Raw genomic sequence first — 19,612 nt, forward strand, 5'->3', positions numbered from 1 at the left:
AAGCTGTTCATACAAACCACCTGCATATGACCCATAGGAAGCAGAATAGCACGAAGACAAAGTAGTCTCCAATTCTGCAGCCTGTAACTATGGCGTTTAAACATGATTTGATTTCTGAAACCCTTTCTTAATGTCCTGTTTTCATTCCGGCGGGGATCAACTCCATACACAATACTGTTGACAGCAGGGAAGATCCTCTTCTGCACTCAACAGCTTCTTAAGAACAGCGCACATGTTGTTCAAAGCTAGTGTTTTGCATAAGCAGGTATAACCCGGCACCGTCCCGGTCCGGCTCAGGTACGAGCGCAGTGTGACGTAATCGCCGACCTCTGTGGCTGAGCGGCCCCGCGAGTGGGACAGGCAGCCCGGGCGGCGCCGGGTGCCATTCAAGCCTCGCCCGTGTCTGGATCTTGGCTGGGTAACAGGAAGCCTAAAAACCAGGAAGAGAAGGAGGGATAGCTGTGATCAGAACGCGCTTGGCTAACTTTTCATGTCGGTTTTAATTTCCCCAGTGAATAAAGTATTAATTGTAAGTGTGGTGTATGGGGGTGGAGGTGCTGTATATAATCAGAGTTTGCTGGTGCGATTTCATCAAATGCTGCTGTAAATGTGTTGCAAGTTAGTATACTAAGGATTTGTCATGCTCTACAGTAGCATTGACAAGGCAGCCGGCAACACCTCTTCTCACCTGTCAGTCAGCGCTGGTTGCCGCAGATAACCGACAGGTGACCTGGACCACCTGGAGGCAGCTTATGACCAGGTCCACTGCAGGTGGTTCATGGTAGTTAAACTGTGATCTGACAAAGCTCAGGTTTGGTATTGGAGTCTGTGGGAGAAGGTACCGCTCTGATCCCAGCTCACTTTCGAGTTCCTGACCCACTTTGTTCCCTGTGCCCCTGCGTCTTGCTTGCCTGTCCCTGGATTCTTGACCAGTGCTCCGTCCATCCAGATCCATGTCTTCTGGATTTACCCTCCATGCCACAAGCTGCGTTCCACTTGGTTTGGGGCCCTCCTATGTATTTATGACCAGGGCTTGGACTGCCCTTGTGCTCCAGTGCTGTGTCTTCTGGCTCTGACCCTGACCACTCTCACAGATTCCTCTTTGTGCCCTGGACTGCTCAACTGCTCATTCACCGGCCTTGGTCCCCGAGCACCACTTCTTCCTGCATGCCTGACAAAGCTCAGCCCTTGTCAGCCCTCTGTCTGCAATTTCCCTGTTTCATCTCCCTCTCGCCCAGCACATGAGTTCACCTTACGTCTCACAGATCCGCTACTTAGTTCCACTTTAAGCAGTGGATTACAGGATTGTTTAAAAATGTCCTGTTTTAGCACTTGACAGACCAGACCAGTCCACTGGGTAAAAAAAACAATGCCAGGAACAGTGTCGTCCCCCCCATCAAAATATTTACATACACATCAAAACATCAAAGTTTCATTTCAAGTAACAAAAACTTTGTTATAAATCTAAGGTCCCGTCATAGTAGCAAAAATGAAATTGAATAACAGTGGACAGTACACACACTGCAAGTTTTTTTTTCCAAATTCACCACTTAATGTCTTTATTTGCAAACTTAAAGGTATAAAAATATCAAACATTTTTTTTTTTAAAATGAAATGATATACTCAATTAAGATGCAAGACCTACGCTTAGATTGAATAATAAAAATCTTTGGCCCATGCTCATCTCAACCGTGTCACCTGAGAGTGGGACGTCCCGCCAGACAGAGCTGGGTTTGACATCTGAACAGGTGGGGCGGGCGGGGCATTCTGAATCAAATCGAGACCCGGGTTCGAGCCACCTGTGTTTCAACAGGAGGGCAGTTACTTTCAGAGCTTCTCACAGAGGGTCCCGCGGCACATCCGCGGGAACTGGACCCTCCGGGGCTGGACTCCGCGCTACCGTCTGGAATTTTCCTTCCCCGGAGCCGCTGTGGGAGGGGGCGGAACCCACAGGTCTGACATCACTTCCTGCCCGGCCCTCCTCCCTTCCTGTTTCCCTGGGTGTCCCTCTCGCTCCTCCTGGAGGCGGGGGTCTGCCCAGTTTCGCCTGGCTGAGCCTCTGCAGTTTTTGCATCCTCTCCCTCTGTGGCTCCGCCCTCTCGGGCTGTTGGGGGGCCCGAGGGCACGAGATGGCCAGGGGCCCGAGGTCAGCCGCCACGTCCTCGGGGGCGGAGCGCGAGCACCTGACGGACACAAGGAATTCGACCGTCAGAACCAACGCGGGCCGAGACGGGAGGGTCTTTCCGAGCCACGGCGACTGGGGTCTAGAAAGCAGGTCCCGTTAGGAACGATGATGTGATGTGAAGATGAAATACGCATTTTGGCGTCCGAGTGGCCAAAGCTGGAAGTTTCATTTGCAGGAAAACGATTCCGATTCTCTCAATGGAGGACAAAAGCTACAGCCCTGCTGCTACACAGTACATAAATCGCACGGCTGGACCTGGTCCCGATGTCCCCTCACTACCCAGTGTTCCTCACAGTTGCTCCCTCCAGAGCGTCCATCATCACCACCTCGCGCACTTGGCCTTCTGGGAGCTCGCTTTGCTCCCGCACACATATCGAAAACAAGGGCCTGAATACCCACAAAATAACACTTTGTGGCCCCACAATTTGCTTCACATCTAGCCCACTTTTAGCAGGTTTGATAGAGGGCTGGAAGTGCCCACAACAGGCGAGGCGTTTTTTTTTAGGTTGTGAATCTTATCTTGAGGCATCAGTGAATATAGTGAAAGAGCACTAATGAAACATCACATAACACGACATTGAAAATCTGTGCATACTATACTACCGATCAGGGCTCAAGCGCCTTGGACCCAGAAGGTTTCATGCACCTCTAAACTGTCTCCAGCCTAAGGCTGTTACAGTTCAGCTTTAGTTGGATCTGTTCCAATTTATCCTAGACGAAGAGACGGTCATAACTTAGGGAAACCTCTGTGCTGGCTTGGCTGATCTGTTTTGAGTCCAAGCTCATTTGGATATTTTTAGTTGCATTTTCCTAACAGCAAGTGTGCGAAAGTAGCTTCTGCTTTGCAGACATGATGGAGGTTGTGTACTTCAAGGCCAGCACTTTCATCGCATCACTGCTGCTACAAACTGCACATGCTGTGCCGTCACCTTTGACCCTGCAGCTGTGGGCCCGAGTCCTGTCTCTTTAAATCGGGCAAGCAAGTCTGAGTGTCCACTGCGGGCCTCCTGACCGCCCTGTCAGGCTTGGGGTGTCCTCTATCGCTGCCCACACCATCCAGACCAAAAGCTTCTGATGAATAAAAAAAAAAACACAGCAGGCAAGATGTTTGTAAAAGATGTCTTTTTTTCCTCAGCAGACTAAAACAATAGCTTTACGTAAAAATGCTGCTTCTGAAGGCGTACTCAGGTAAGAAGCAGCAAAGTTTTTCATCTGCCCCACTTAAACTTAAAGAGGAGGCTACTGACCGGCTAGAGCCAAGGTTTTGAATAGTACTGCATTTTAGGCATTTTTGTTTTTTAGGGATTACTAATAACTTAAGTATTCAGAGCCACAATAGACAGAGTGCTAAAAAACCAGGGTAAAAATGCAACCCTGCCAATGCATGATGTAAGGTCTGTTGCGACGGTGTTGTTTTTCTGAAGGCCGGAGGAGGGTCACCTGAGACACTGGGCCTCTCCTGGGTGCTCTTGTTGGTTTCCAAGGTGTCGGAGCTGGATGTGGCTGTTTCATGGGACAAGTAGCGGACTGAAACTCTGGCCGGCCGGACCCTCGACTCCTGACTGGGCTTTGGGCCCGGGGCTGGAGCGCTGATGGAACTGGACGACCTGGAGGCCACCAAGCCATTGGATACTGGGAACTCTGGGACCACCCTGCTTTGCACCACCTGACTTGTGGCTAAAGTTGGAGGCCTACATAAGACATTCCAGGAAAAAAAAAGAAGAGTATAATGGTCTATTTTTGTGAATGATAAAAAAAATAAAACAGAGAGCTGCCCTAAATTGTTTCTACATTTTTTAAATTCATGCTACTAAAAATACTGCTATCTTCAGGCCAGACGCCCCCCTAAAGATGAAAGCTCCAACGATGCACCAGTGCCCCTTTCCATCAGTAAGTGCGTTGGGAAATGTAAAATCGTTCTCTGAAGATCGAAACAAGTCACCAGATGATTAATGATCATCCCCTACCATCCACAATCCTAGTGCTGCCCTCTGTATCAACAACTCAACGTGTCAGAATAATGGTTTAGTTCACGCTCACACAGGATAACCTAATCGATTATTTGAAACAAAACAATGAGCAAGAACATATAATATTAAAGGGGAGGGAGGCAAATTTAAAATGGAATCTAAACTGGAGCAAATTTACAAACATCATGCCATGAAGTACTTCTGGCGAAGCAGACAACACACATTCTGATTGTGCTCAGGTGCTAGGATTACCTGTGTAAGGAGGAAGGCAGTACGTAAGCCGAGGGTGTCCTTCCTAAGGAAACACGCAGAGCCAGATCATGTTAACACAGCTCCATGAAAAATCTGTCTGTATGTGCCAGGTGAAAACAGCAAAAAAAAGTGGATGGTGTGCAACACTTGCAAACTTGTACCCTTCTGTAATTAAGTGGCATTAAAATTCCTGCTGCTCAGCAAGCGTGAGAAATCGATGCAATTCAGGCAAGGCCCAGCGTAGGACCATCAGAAAGGGGACACATGAGGGGAAACCACACGGCCCACCCAGCCTGTCTGGTAGTGGGTGGTTATGTGAACCAGAGATCTCAACCAGCCGTTCTCTTGACAGAGCCAACATGGCCGGGTAGCCTCTTCTACACTCCCATCCTGTGTGAGGGAGAGCACCTCCTGTCCTGATTAGGAGGATCTGAGCCAGCCGGACGTGAAATAAGCCAGGGTACTGCACTCTGTCCCGGGCTCAGGGGTACTGCACGCTGTCCCGGGCTCAGGGGTACTGCACGCTGTCCCGGGGTCAGGGGTACTGCACGCTGTCCCGGGCTCAGGGGTACTGCAGGGCTGTCCCACTGCACTCTGTCCTGGGCTCAGGGGTACTGCAGGGCTGTCCCACTGCACTTTGTCCCGGGCTCAGGGGTACTGCAGGGCTGTCCAAGGCTCAGGGTACTGCAGGGCTGTCCCGGGCTCAGGGTACTGCAGGGCTGTCCCGGGCTCAGGGTACTACACTCTGTCCCGGGCTCTGTCCCAGACTCCCCCCACCCTGCGGGGAGCTCGGGCTCCAGGGGGCAAGATGAGCGACAGGGATGCCAGACCTCTCCTGACAGCGGGCTGCCTCCGGGTGGTGACCTCCAGCTCCCAGTCGAAGGGCAGGGGATGCTGCCTGAGGGGGGCGCCGCGGTCCCTGCCGGGGAACTCCAGGGTGCGGTGCTGCTGGATGGAGGCCATGGCGAGGGGCCGGCGCTGCGAGGTCAGGGAGCGCTGGCGCTGCCGGCTGCCGGACCCGCTGGCCCACTCGAACTCTCCCGCTGGCAGGCCCACCAGAACCAAGCAGACAGACATTTATTTTTCCACTTTTGTAAAAAACGGGGTGTTGTAAACGACATTGCGTATTTTAACTAGTCCCTATCAAAAGCAGGACTACCCCATCACCAATCTACAGAGACAAGGCACAGAAAACGAACCAGCTGATGGGAAATACAAACCACTCTCTGCAGTAGCTGGTGCTTTGACTGAACTCTTCATGCCAGCGTCAGTCTTCACACTTGAGTATTTCAGATGTGGTACGTCTACAGGTTAGCAAGTCATAATTAACAAGATTTTCAGCGTTCCTCAATTAGAAAGCACAGTTATCACAAATAACGCTAAACGCTGAAGCCCTTACTGACACTTATTGTATTAGTCCCTGAAAACACATTCTTACACATGGACAAAGCACTTTCTCATCCTACACCCTTCAGATTTCCTGCTACACTAGAGCAGACGAGGATGACATTCTGTTTTCGATTGACGTGACAGTAAAAATTGAACAGTTTGAAAGCTTGTTTACAATTGCTGACTGGAACGGTTGAAACAAACGGCACAAAGTTCAAGTCTTCAGCATTACGTACCTGTAACAGTCTGTTGAGCAGCCGTAAACATTCCTCCACTGCGCAGATAGGCAGCTGTCACGGCTTCTAAATACGCATTCTAAAACAGAGAAAACGATAGGCTTATTCTCTGCAAATCCTTCAGAACACGACAGTGGGAAAACATTGAGAGAACAAGATGCTACTTAAAAAAAAAGCCGAGAAGTTTGTTGACACTTTATTTACATCTTCCAGACAATGTGTTTAAGTGTTAAAAAATGTAAATAAATGTGTTAGCATATGCGCAGCAGTTAAAAGTGGAATATAGAAAAAAAGAATGTTATTTTAAAATTGTGTAGCAGCGTGTGTGTTAAAGTTTTTGTCACCCTGTTACAGAAAAGATGCTGCTGTTCTGGAATCGGTCCAGAGAAGAGAAAGCAGATACATCCCAGTCCCACACTGACAGGCTGAAGGAACTGAGTCTCTTTAGTCTGAAGGGAGTGTCTCACACTGACAGGCTGAAGGAACTGAACCTTTTGAGTCCTGAAGGGGACATTATACAAGTATTCAAAGTCCTCAAAGGCTCTGAGTCCTCAAAGTCAATGCAATGAACTGCTTCAAAATGAAGAGTGAAACACAAACCAGGAGACACAAGTGGAAGTGCATTTAAATCTGAGAGCAGGAGGCACTTATTTACTCAAAGAGTTGTGGGAGCATGGCACAAACTCAAACTGCAAAGCCAGGCTGTCGAAGTAGGGGGATATACCGCGACACATGTATTCTATTTAAACTGGCAAAGCTATTTTGGGAGCATGTACCTTCTCCTGGTTGCTGTCCCACAGTCTCCCTTCCCCGATGACTGCTATCCCAGTGGAAGGATGGGGAATCCAAGCCCGTCCTGTCCTGTTGCGCTCCGTACGGATATGCTGCACCTGCAGAGAGAGGTGTGTGTGTGGGGGGGGGGAGCAAGACCCAAAGACAGAGGTGTCGAGAAAAACAGGCAATTTTTACCTAACCCACTGCATGGCCTGATGCAGACGGTTTACAGGCATCCCTACCTTTTTGATTTTCCTCTCTTGGCTCGTTCCACTCCCTGGCTTCTCTTGAGCCTCCCTCTTCATCCCTTGATCCGCGAGCAGAGCTGCGGAGCTCTGCAGTCCAAAAAAGGGGTTTAACTGAAGTGCTCAGGATGGGAAATATACATTAAGTAAAACAGGTGCCTTCCCGTCAGGTTTTGAACTTATCGGAGTGCCACAGTGCAGCTTGGGAGATTCCTCCATGCTGCCTTTTCTTGGTGGTACTTTATGAATTGCTAAGGGACACAGCCAAGTTTAAACTGGATCTTAGTTTATTTTCTAAACTGCAGAAAAATAAAACCAAGTCACGCACATTCAAATTGGAGTGGAAAATCCAGATAAATACTAAGCCTGGTAGTTTCACTTCATAAAAATGGCTGAAAAAGAACCGATCTCTGTGACATGGCTTTGACAGAAGTCATACTGTGCACTACCAAGCACTCTGCAAGCACTTCTGCAAGTTAAACTTATTTGCTGAAGCTCCTGTGCAACTACCACAACTAAAACGACCATAGTCATTCGATCATGGCCAGCAAAGGGGGCAGGACGGGACACTCTGGATGGGACGGTGGTCCATCAGGGGACACAGAAACCCACATTCACCAGGGCCAATTTTCCCAGAAGGCAATTAAGCTACCAGCATGTCTTTGGGTTCTGGGAGGAAACTCACGCAAACACGAGGGGAACATGCAGACTCCATGCAGACAGCACCCCAGGTGCAGAACTGAGCCAAGGGCCTCAGCCGCCCTCTCGCTGACACACCAGCAGCTAATTCCTACCGGGAGGCTCATGTTTCCACGAAGCGCCTTCTGCTCTCTGCTCTGCACGTGCCCAAGGCGCAGCCTGTTCCTCTCCTTCCTCGTCCTCAGATGCTTCTTCTTCTGTGTAAACTTCAGCACAGAAAAGGGTGTCACTTTAGAGCTGGTGTTGTAAACGCCATTTCTAAGCATTTTATGAATAGAACCTTTTTATAAGAGTATTAATAGAGATAATAACCAGCCTGCACCATAGACTCATTGCATATTAGCAACAAAAACCTAATCTTGACCCTAAACTGAACCATTCCTCTAACTGGGATATCAAATAATAACTTTTTTATAATACTATTATAGTCATATTTGTAACACACTTGTAATACACATTAATACCATTTATAGATAATAATGTGTTATTAATAATATTAATATACAGTTATAATAGACATCTAAACCAAAGCATTAACCAAAAAATCCACAGAGTTGCTAATAGCTGGATTTTCCGGGTGACAGATCCTCTCAGAATTTACCAGCCCTAACTGTGCTCAGTGTGTTCTCTAGCACAGCCTTGCAAGACTGGGCTTGAAGAGATCTTACATACTAAAGAGAACATGGGTTTAAAAATCCTGTATTTCCAGAGCTTCAGTTTCTGTGGATGGTCACCACTGTATATTTAAATAACTGCTTAAAATAGCTGAAGGTTATGTTCTTTATCCTGGCTGATGTTCACAGCGTTTTTATAGTGTGGTGTGTAACAGCAGCCAAATAAGCTCACCTACACTCAGCGAACAAGCACATCGCGATGCTGAGAAAACAGTCCCATCCAAAGACTCTTACAGGTTCCAAGTAGACCTGTGCACATTTTTACTGCTGGCCTGGATGACCTTCCTGCAGGTCACTTGTGTAAACCAGCTTCATCCCGTACCTTGTGTGCAAGATCCAGCAGATGGGCAGGCAGACCATCCGACTCAGTGCTGTTTGAGCCACTCGTACTGCGAAGAGGACAAGGAAAATCCATTAGTTCATCTCTTCAAGACCGCATGGCGTGCGTGTAGATATACATTTCAACTGAGGGACAACCCCCGGGAGAACGGCCGTATCAGGTAATCAGGGTTTCTTGAGATGGAAAATTCGACACATTTGAGAAGGCCAGCGTGCAAACCGTGCCAAGACTGTAAAGCCTGTTCAACCGGTTTTCTTACCCTTCAGACTGCATCTCCTTAAGGCTGAATGCACAAATTAAAAAAAAAAAGGGAGAAATATAAAAAAAAGTAACACAGCTCCTCGGAAGATGACCTTAATGATGAGCAGCAGTATCAGTGAAACACAAAACACAGTAAGTGCTAAAAACGGCAAACTCACTAGTGCTACTTTCTTTTGCAGATAAGGAAGACCAGCACAAGGCTGGAAGACAACCCATCTGTAAGCTGCTGAGGACTACGGACAGACAAGACGTTCCCCGTGAGGAAACTGCCCACCCCATAATGGAATAAAAAGGAAGAAAGAAATTGGTCTGTGGGTTCACCTGGACTCAATGTCGGAGACGGATACGTCACTCAGGGCGACGCTGGAGTCCGCTTCCCTGCCCAGATTTTCCAGCTTCTTCCGGATCTCCTGGTGGAGCATCTCGCACAGCTCCTTCATGCACAGGTAGGTCTGCAGTGCGGGACAGAACCCCAGGTGAGGAAAAGAGTGCTTTTGTGCATTCGGGATTCCTTTTAAACCGCCCCTCTCCCTGTATCTTCAGGTGTAATGTACAGTCAAGGAAAAGCCTAGCTAAAGGCTTGGCTTGGTTTTCCTGAAGCTGCTTGTGCCATCTGTATGTTTTCAGAACGCAGCGTACCACACTCAGCTTTTGAAAGCTCTAAACCTGGATACAAATGGGTTATCTATATAAGATAAGATCACTTTATTGGCCATACACAATTTCTTGCATTAGGAAATTGTCTTTTCGCATACCCCAGCTTGCTCTCCATAAGACACACAGGCACACAGACGGGAAGAGAGAAGCTATTTATAAGGCGCCCCTGGAGCAGTTGGGGTGAAGGGCCTTGCTCAGGGGCCCAACGGAGTAAGATTCCTCTGCCGGCCACGGGATATGAACCGGCAACCTTCCAGCCACAGATCCGAAGCCACAGTGCCACTGCTCTGCCCCTATATATATTCATTTTGGGGGGTGTGCCTGTTTAGTAGTGCATTTATCCGATTGGGTACTGTTGTTTCCTAAACTTTAAATATTCCAACAATGCTAAAACAACCTTAACTAAATTAATAATAGGTAAAGTTCTCTGCTAAAATAAACTGTATGAGTTATCGCGTTTTTACCTTAAACAGTTCTTTATGCCCCTGCCTGCCTACGGTTTGTTAAAACCTCACCTTAGACTGGTCTGGGTCGCAGTAGTCTAGGAGGGTGTCGCAGAAGTAATAGCCCAAAGACTTTAAGTCCTGTGTGGTAAAATGGGTTCCTTTTCTGCCACCTATCAAAAAATGCATGACTTGTTACAAGCATATGAATGCACAGGAGGGCGTAGTGTTGCTGGAGAGACCTCAACAGAGGCACAGAGGCACAGAGGCTGCAGGAGCGAATCCTAAATCAGGAACCTTCATTACTGTGATGACTTTCTACACAGCGGACGGGAATGTATATGCATACAGATGCAGATGCACCTGGTCCCTCACCCAGAGTGGAACCCCCAAAGGTGGACTCCATGGTGTAGCTGTTCGTGATCCCCATCCTCCACATGACGATCCGCCCTGTCCCCTCCTTGCTCTTCTGCACTCTGAACTTACAGCCCTTGTAAGAGAACTGGAAGCACGCGCCAGGGAAGGAAAGGGAATTAAAAAACAACAACAACAACAACAACAACGCGCAAGAGAAATCATTCCCCTTCCTTTTTGTCGGCCGATGGCATTGTCCTTTGTTGGCAGTGCCTTTGTTGACCACTTTCAGACAGAATCTTTTTCCCCTGTTCTTCTTATCCACCATTGTTCTTACTGTCAATGGTGAAGACTGACAGTATTGTCAAGATACTTTCACAGGCACTGTAGGCTCACAGAAGGATGTTTTATTATAACAAAGGATGTTATATTATATTAATCCTATTAATATAGGATTTTACATTTTATATTTAGAAATATATATATAGGATATATATAGGATTATACGATATATTGCATACAAGGATGTTTTATTATAATACATGTAAACATCTGGGATCTAAACTCTCTCAACTGAAATGACCAAACTAATTAAGAAAGAAGCAGTGCTTAACCTACAGGTTGATAACACTAGCCGTACACCCCAGGTAACAGTCGCATGCAGGAAACAGGACACAGGAAAGCAGTCTCACCATGTCAGTGGCGTTTTTGCTCATCATCAGAGGGAAGACGCGCTCCAGCAGCCTCTGGGCGGGGCTGCTCTTGTTGTCGCAGCCGTACATGAAGACGTTGTGCTTCCTGCTGTGGCCGTGGAAGTCGCAGTACAGGACGACCTCCCTCTCAGCCACGAGCCTGGAAGGGGACCAGGGCGGAGTGCCGGTCAGACAGCCGCACCCCGAACGCGGTCGGATTCGGGAATCCACAAGGAAAACCCCTTTTCCGGGAGCCATGTGGAAGCCGATGCCGCGGTGTCCTTCGAGAAACAGCCGGATGCGCGCCTTGGATCAATCGGCACCTAACTTCCCAGCGGGCCAGACAGCTGCCTCTTGCGTGCAGCCTGCCTTATGTGCTTACACAGGACTAACTGCAAACCAATGTGGCTGCACAGCAAAACACGCCTTCGGTTCAAATACAGCAGGGGACTGAACTTCAGGGGCCCCGACGAAGGATGTTAGGGCCGCCACAAAAAAAAAAAAAACCTGGGGGAATTCCTTCTAACTGATCCCCGCCTGCTTCAGCCTGGAGACACTCCAGAGGTGCACCGTGCACTGTGACAAGCACGCCCCCCTGGAGCCCTTTGACCTTTGAACCAGCCGGGAGGGAGAGGCAGTCTCTTAGCGCCGTGCTGGTTCATCCCCAGTGCCCCTGCCCTGTGCCGGCGGCCCTCACCTCTTCACCATGTTCCTGGTGTGCCACACGCAGGGGAAGGCGTCGCGCAGCAAGGTGCCGTAGTTCCGGTTGAGGTCCCGCCCCGCCAGCGAGCAGCGGTAGTTGCCCACGATCACGCCGTCCGGGTTCAGCATGGGCACGACCTTGAAGACGAAGGTGTCCCTCAGCAGCTGGGCGTCCGGGGAGTCGCCCAGGAGGAAGTCCAGGAAGCCCGCCATCATCCAGGAGCTGTTGGTCTCCCCCGGGTGCACCCGGGCCGTCACCACCACCGCCCTCTTGGCCAGGCTGGCAGCCGGGCTGGGGGACGGCGAGGTGATGGTGAGGACGTACACCGGGTTGCCCGCCAGGCTCCGGCACAGCACCCGGAACTTGCAGTGCCGCGCCCGGACCGGGTGGTTGGCAACCCTGGCGAGATAGAGCTGCAGGTCGGAGAAGGTGTAGGGGTAGCACTGCGCGAAGTAGCAGGTGTCGCCCTCGTGGGGGAACTGGCAGGTCCAGGTCAGGGAATACAGGCTCTGCCCCTCCTGATCGCGCTGGTTCCGGTAGTACCGGATGTTGGCACCCGCCCTCCTCCAGCCCACGCCCCGAGCCCGGGCCTCCTGCTCGGAGTACAGCAGCGGCTTCATGCCCATGTTGTACAGGCTGCTGGGCTTCATCAGGTTGACGATGGTGAACCTGTAGGTGACGCCCGCCTTCATGTTCCGGACCCGGAAGTAATACCACTGCGTGTGCTTGGTGGTGTAGAGGTCGGCGCGCAGCGTCAGCTCGTAGTCGTGGAGGCCCCTGGCGGGGGGGGGGGGGAAGGGAGATCTGTCAGAGGGCCCGGCTGGCAGGGCGGAAACCCAGAGGACAGGCAGAGCGAGCGACCGCCCTGCGCCACGAGCCTCGCCAGTTTTTAAACCGCACCGTCTTAAAAACTGCGCAGGGCTATATAAGATATTCTGAAGAAAAAAAATCAAGGTATGCCAATATAAAAGCAGATAATACTGAAATGCATATTTATGTCCCTCGATTGTTTAACACGTAGGGTTCAGGTAGGGTTCAGGTAGGGTTCGCTTTGGGATTTCTGGATACGATATTTGTGCCAAACGGGGGATAAATAAGGATCACGTAGAGGTTAATCCCGCACTGAGAGGCAGACGGAAGAAACCAGGCGTTTGGTCCTGTCGGGCCTCCTTCGTGTGTGAGCTGTCCGCAGGCTCAAGCTGATGTGGTTTTTCTGTTCTCCTTCTCCTCTCCAGCTCTCCGGGGGCCTTTGCAGCCAGCGCACGCCGACGCGCCCGCGAACCCGCTCAGCGAACAGCAGGCGGACTGTACTTACACTCGCACCGCCTTCTGCAGGTTCCCACTTTCGAACCTGGACTCGAAGGCCAGGGCGGAGTCGGCGCTCCCCTTGCCCGAGCTGGGGCAGGCGTCTCTCGCCGGCCCGCGGCTGCCCCCCGCGCGCGCGCCGGTGAAGTAGGGGCTCTTCGTCGCTGGGGATAAGAGCGCGCTCGGTTTTATTAGGAGCTGGGACCTCTTCCCTCGCCTCGGTCCGGGGTTCGAGAGCTGTTCTCTTGCACCCTGTAATTCTGCTGCACTACACGCACGTACAGACCCAACCAACCATGTTCTAAACCTCTGTATCCAGTCCGGGGTCACGGGGGGAGCCGGTGCCTATCCCAGCATGCAGTAGGCACAAGGTGGGGCACAGGGCAGACACAAACATGCACACCCCCCAGAATCGGGGTCACTTTTCACCAGAAACCAAAGAACCTACAAGGATGTCTTTGGAGTGTGAGAGGAAACTGGGGCACCTGGAGGGAAGCCATACAAACTCCACGCAGACAGCACCCCAGGAACAGAACCCAGAGCCCCAGCGCTAACTCCTGCACCACTGTGCCGCCCGCATATACAGATAAGCAGAGGAGCAGAGAGAAGGAGGGAAAGGACAGATGTATGGATTTATATGGAAAAGCATTTAGACAGACAGATAGGTGCCCTGTCAGAAGAAGTAACTACAGGCAGCGGTTTCTACTCTATTATTTAATCTAATCAAATCCCGTCAGTGTAGTACAGCTGTTCGCCGACTCGTGCAGGTCATTCGGAGACACACTATTTAAGTCTGCTTCTGTCACTGGGAAATGGGTCAGATGGGTCCCCACTGAGAGCTGGTGTGTGGGGAGGGGACTGGCGCATCATCCAGGTGGGGCTGCACACTGGTGGGGACGGAGGGGATCCCCATGACCTGTAAAGCGCTTTATAAGTGTAAGGAATTATTATCCATTATAAGATTATTAATATTATCCATTATAAGATAAGATCACTTTATTGGCCATATACAATTTCTTGCATTAGGAATGCATCTTTTCGCAGACCCCAGCTTGCTCTCCATGAGACACAGACAGGGAGAGAAGCTGGGGGTCAGAGCGCAGGGTCAGCCATTTATACGGTGCACCTGGAGCAGTTGGGGTGAAGGGCCTTGCTCAGGGGCCCAACGGAGTAGGATTCCTCTGCCGGCTGTGGGATTTGAACTGGCAACCTTCCAGCCACAGGCACAGTCCTGAGCCACAGAGCCACCGCTCCGCCCTAATATCGCCCTAGCTCCTTGTGTCAATTTGATGTGACAGTAAGACAGGCTCAGAGAGAGAGGGACAGCTTGGTGTTTCCATGCGGGAGGTACCTGAGTCGATGCAGTACACCACGGTGCCCCTCTCTTCTCCCACACACAGTGGGGTCCGCTCAAAGCCCGTCAGCTGGTAAAACTCCTCCGGCTCGGCCGGCTCCCACTCTGCGGCGGACAAGGAGGAAGCCGTGAGGAAGGCTGCCTTCAGCCACACTCCCGCAGGCAGCTGAGGGGGCAAGGGCAAAGGCCACCGGGGGGGCGCCCCCCGCAATCCGCAACATTGTCACGGCAACCCTGAACTCCAGGAGGCTCTCTCTCGCCGGACAAAAATAACACAATCCAGCCTTTCGCATTGCAGAAATAGGACAACAATAACACAATCCAGCCATTCGCATTGCAGAAATAAGACAACAATAACACAATCCAGCCTTTCGCACGCATTGCAAAAATAAGACACCAATAACACAATCCAGCCATTCGCATTGCAAAAATAAGACACCAATAACACAATCCAGCCTTTCGCATTGCAAAAATGAGACCACAATAACACAATCCAGCCTTTCGCATTGCAAAAATAAGACCACAATAACACAATCCAGCCTTTCGCACGCATTGCAAAAATAAGACAACAATTACACAATCCAGCCATTCGCATTGCTAAAATAAGACAACAATAACACAATCCAGCCTTTCGCACGCATTGCAAAAATAAGACAACAATAACACAATCCAGCCAGTCGCATTGCAAAAATAAGACACCAATAACACAATCCAGCCTTTCGCATTGCAAAAATAAGACAGAAACAAGACAACGCAGCCCCTGGCCCCCCCGTCGCCTGCACGCCTCACCGATGTGCCGCACTTCCTCCTTGATGACCTCGCACTCGACGGGCCAGCGCGGGCCCTGGGACGGGCCCTGCCGGGAGGGGATGGCGAACAGGCCGCGGGGCGCGCGCAGGCGGGGCACCCGCCGGCCCCCCTCCGCATCGAACACCAGCTGCCGGGTCTTCAGCAGGGCCTGCTCCAGCAGAAGAGAGTCTGGGCAGGGGAAAACAAGAATGAGCTTCCATCATGAGCAGTCAGAGCCGTCGCTGGTGTTTCTTTCCACCCTGGCTCGTGCCCTGACATCGACAGATGAAAATGAGCCGCCTCTGATCGTGCTGTTATTACAGAATTTCTTACAGCTGAAAACCAAAGTCCGAAACCAGGTTGTTGTGCTATTATCGATGGAGCACCCCAGGGAGTGAATATACAAAGGCAGTTTCGCTACGGATTGGGTCCAGGGAGTGTGCGCCAGTGCTGTGTGGGCAGCGCGTGCGGCGTTTTCCACTCACAGGGCGTCTTTCTGGTCCCTTCCTTGTCCCCCTCGGTGTCGGAGGCCGACCCGTTGGTGTCCTGGGAGTTGACGTCAGGCAGGAGGTATCCGCGGCTCCTCTCCCAGCTCCCCGCGGCTGCGAGACCGCCCTGGCACCCCGCGTTCCTGCCTGACGGGATCGGCGGGCACACGTTTCAGGTGCTTGTAAGTGGGTGTATTCCCTGGCCTTCTCCTCACCCCGAGTCCCAGAGGCACTTGGGAGAGTGGCGTACAGGCGCGGCAAACGTCCGCGGCTCAGGTGAGGGACCCCAAGCAGCACCCCGAACTCACGCGCGTCCCATTCCATCCCCGCAAGCCTGACGACAGGCCTGGTGAGAACTTACCGCAGGAAAACATGAACGTCTGCCGGGGAAAAAATGGTGCCAAAAACAAGGCTTCGTGATGGCGGCCCCTGGTACGTGCCACACTCTACCGCACACTTCTACCCTGGAATGACCTGAACTTTACCAGACTCTTCCACGATTTTACCACAGCACTCAAGAGAACGCTTTGATACTTTGACTTTGACTGAAGATGTTGATTTTCTAGGTGCTTTTATCCGTACTCAGATGCCTCGGCTTGCTCCCCAGGATCTGGCAGATGCCTCAGAGCGGCACCATTTCCAACAGCGCCACCTAGAGCCTATATCCCTCCCTGAGGGTTCTGGCTATCCCAGAGCCTATCCCACAGGGAAGTCCACTGCAGGACGCACACACACAAATGCACTCATCCAGTTTCTGCGTTCTTTAGCCTACACGCAGGGCCACACACACATGATCCCCGGAGCCGATCCCGGGAAGCAGCAGGCACAAGGTAGGATACGCCTGGGACCGGCTGTTAGTCCATCGCAGGGCAGACGCAGGAACAAACCTGCACACCCCTCACAGCCAGCGTCCGGACCGTGGGAGGAAACTCCCACACGAACACAGGGAGAACATACAGACTCCACACGGACAGCGCCCCAGGCCTGGGATTGACCCCAGCGGCACCAGAGCTGACCCCTGCACCGCCGAGGCGCCCTTAGAGAGACGTTTGCCCTCAAAGGGCTCCTTGGGGTTGGTGGAGCAGCTGGTACGAACAGAAGGTGTCCAAGTCCAACCCCAGACCCAGGAGCAGAGAAGCTGCATTGCCATCCACCGCCGAAGAGCCAGGCAGCCCCGTTTCTGCGGACTGTAAGAATACCCGCAGGTCGGGATCACGGGGAGTTCTTACGAAGTCTCCACACAAGAGATCTCTGACCAACCCGGAGGCGGATCTTCACGAATCCCCCACCGCCTTCAGCTTACCGGTGAACAGCCCATAATGCCGGAGATGGCGTTGCATGAAGGTCTCGTAAGGGTCATCTAAGATCTTTAAGAAACAAGGAGACATATCCCACCTTAAAACGCTGCTTCAGTTGGAATGGGCGGATGCGTAGGGAAAAAAAACTTTTTTTATATATATATAAAACAAGCACACAGCCATCGGCAGCCAAAACGGGCGAGAAACAGCGCTGCGGTGACGCCGAGAGAGCGGTCGGCTCACACGGACTTTCACGTGTATGTACAGCCACTCTTATGCTTACACAGCACTGCACAGACAAGGCTGTTCAGGCGAGACCGTACTTCAGCCAGGACCAGTACTTTTTAACACGAAGCCCACAGCGTGCGATCAGGCAGGAGCACAATCACTGAGGAGCCCGACACGTTTCTATCCGACCCCCCCACCCACCACCACGACCACGCTGGCGACGCACCTGCGGGTCGATGCCGGTCTCCAGAGCAGGGCGCATTCTCCACCTCAACACAGCGGGGAATCAGAGACGTCCCTCGGTGCCACAGAGCTTGCACGTCCGCTGCACCATCAGCTCCGGGCCGTAGCCCGGCTGCGGAGACCCACAGATAACCACTTCACACGCAGGGAAGGCAACACGAGCATGCAACTGCAGCGTTAACCTCATCGACAACTTCGGCTCGTCCTCGTCTCTAGTTTTGCTCAGCTGGGGGAGGTTGATAGAGGTTGTAATAACATCGTTTCCAAAGGCTGGACATCCAAATCCTGCACTGGAGCTGCCGGCTTCTTAGAAAACAGTTGTAAATACTCACCGGAGACGTCCACGCTATAGCGGCTGCAAGTTTAGTTGTTTTTTTTTTATTCTGACCAAGCCGACTGACTCCTACCCTTTGGACAAGAGAAGATCCCGTTGCTAGGCAGCGCACGTACACGAGAACGCGGTTTCTTGGCGACCGCAGAACTACAGGGTGTAGCTGCCCTTTCATGACGTCACCGAAGTCCTGTAACTTCGGGGCAGGGAACGGTATGCGAGTGCATGATAAAGCCGGGGTCGAGGGCCAGTGATACGTACATGGAAAACTGCAGTAAAAACAAAAATACTAAAAGCAAAGTCAGCCAACTCCGCTTGCTTCTGTACGCACCTCCTTTGTAAACGGAATATAATAGCATCGGTTACAACTTGCATAAAAGATGTATATTTTGCACCCAACAATGGTGTCCGCCTATTTGGGGTGTATGTAGCACATGATTTGTTTTTTTGGGGGTCTATAATGTAAGGTTTGAAGGCGGTAACTTCGAATGTGCCGAAAGGTTTGTATTATTTTTTGCGGTTCTGATGCCACAGCTTTTCTTCAGCTGTACACTTGCAGCGTCATGCAACATTTATAACTTTTTCGTGCAAAATGAAAACGTTAGCGGCACAAGACCACTTTCTGCAGCGCGGAATGCTGGTATAATTGCAGTATTGCCTACTAAAAAAAAAAAATCGAAGCACCACCGCCATCTCCTGGACATGAAGGCGGCGAAGAAGGACAGCATAAAAGGTGACTAAAGGTGCACTTTAAACTGAACACCGCCCACGAAGCAGCGAGTCCTGCGCCCGCTGGGATCTCTGGATCGCGCCCCTTGCTTGTGCAGACACCTCCTTCGTTTGTTCACTTCAACAGTCTGAACCTCAAGCGTGTCATTTGCAGCAACCTCAGATACTAAACTGCATCTCCACCGCTTACCCTTATTCCCGTTCATATACAGCTGTTAACGCAAGATAAAGATCACTTTATTGGCCATATACAATTTCTTGCATTAGGAATTTGTCTTTTTGCAAACCCCAGCTTGTTCTCCAGGAGACACAGACAGGGAGAGAGAAGCTGGGGATCAGAGCACACTGTCAGCCATTTATACGGCGCCCCTGGAGCAGCTGGGGTTAAGGGCCTTGCTCAGGGGCCCAACAGAGTAGGATTCCTCTGCCGGCCACAGGATTTGAACCGGCAACCTTCCAGCCACAGGCGCAGATCCTGAGCCACAGAGCCACCGCCCCGCCCCTAACTGTGACTGTATAACAAACCAGGAGGAATGACAATGCACAAGACACCTCCGCTGTCCATTCTTTCATTGTGCAGATACCAGCTGGTTTGATCTCGGGCGCCACACCTGAATGTGGACCAATACCAGCCACGTGAGACGACGGCAAAGTTAAAAAACTAAGAAAATCAAATGAAAATCAAGTGAAGAAGAACTTGAGCAAAAGCCGTGAGACGGCAGGTCCACCAAAAACAAAGGACTGGAAAACACTTCGTTGGGAGTCCTAAAAGTTTGGAATCTAAGCCGTGTACTTCATGATAGCCACCGGCAAACATCAGCATCAGAGAGAAGTGCTGAATAATTCAGCTGAGGTAAAAATATGATGGTAAAAAAAAAAACAAACTTTGGTGACCCAAGTGCGAGACCTGAAAAGGCGAGGGACAGACGAAGACATTTCAGGCGTTCGCTAATAAAGTGACAGGCTCAGCGGG

The 19,612-nt window shown here is 51.0% G+C and overlaps 1 protein-coding gene across 4 annotated transcripts; it reads right to left on the reverse strand.

The window, feature by feature from the left end:
• Positions 1-1,528: 1,528 nt before the first annotated feature.
• Positions 1,529-18,037, reverse strand: LOC102683486 (AGBL carboxypeptidase 2). Of its 4 annotated transcripts, none has more exons than XM_069181796.1 (23): positions 17,912-18,037; positions 17,563-17,691; positions 17,114-17,177; positions 15,808-15,957; positions 15,323-15,511; positions 14,531-14,638; positions 13,190-13,343; positions 11,869-12,651; positions 11,172-11,331; positions 10,501-10,627; positions 10,198-10,298; positions 9,347-9,477; positions 8,747-8,813; positions 7,846-7,956; positions 7,049-7,141; positions 6,809-6,922; positions 6,033-6,111; positions 5,628-5,711; positions 5,238-5,450; positions 4,408-4,450; positions 3,626-3,876; positions 3,115-3,256; positions 1,529-2,183 (listed from the first exon to the last, which is right to left on the reverse strand). In XM_069181796.1, the coding sequence occupies exons 2-23, from the start codon at positions 17,596-17,598 to the stop codon at positions 1,838-1,840; spliced, it is 3,546 nt and encodes a 1,181-aa protein (XP_069037897.1). In that variant the 5' UTR covers positions 17,599-17,691; positions 17,912-18,037; the 3' UTR covers positions 1,529-1,837. The 4 variants fall into 4 exon arrangements, with proteins under 4 accessions (XP_069037897.1, XP_069037896.1, XP_069037895.1 ...); XM_069181795.1 differs by having other exon boundaries at positions 17,563-17,805; XM_069181794.1 differs by having other exon boundaries at positions 17,563-18,037.
• Between the last annotated feature and the right edge of the window lie 1,575 nt (positions 18,038-19,612).

This window comes from Lepisosteus oculatus, chromosome 21, assembly GCF_040954835.1.
Source record: "Lepisosteus oculatus isolate fLepOcu1 chromosome 21, fLepOcu1.hap2, whole genome shotgun sequence".
Classification (NCBI taxonomy): Eukaryota; Metazoa; Chordata; class Actinopteri; order Semionotiformes; family Lepisosteidae; genus Lepisosteus; species Lepisosteus oculatus.

Excerpts from the sequence above, each read along its gene's own strand:
- LOC102683486 (XM_069181796.1), bottom strand. The coding sequence starts at position 17,598 with ATGCGCCCTGCTCTGGAGACCGGCATCGACCCGCAG. Across the intron at positions 13,344-14,530 it reads GGTGTACTGCATCGACTCAG|CGACGAAGAGCCCCTACTTC; the intron begins GTACCTCCCGCA and ends TCTTATCCCCAG. Across the intron at positions 11,332-11,868 it reads ACCAGGAACATGGTGAAGAG|GCTCGTGGCTGAGAGGGAGG; the intron begins GTGAGGGCCGCC and ends GTCCCCTTCCAG.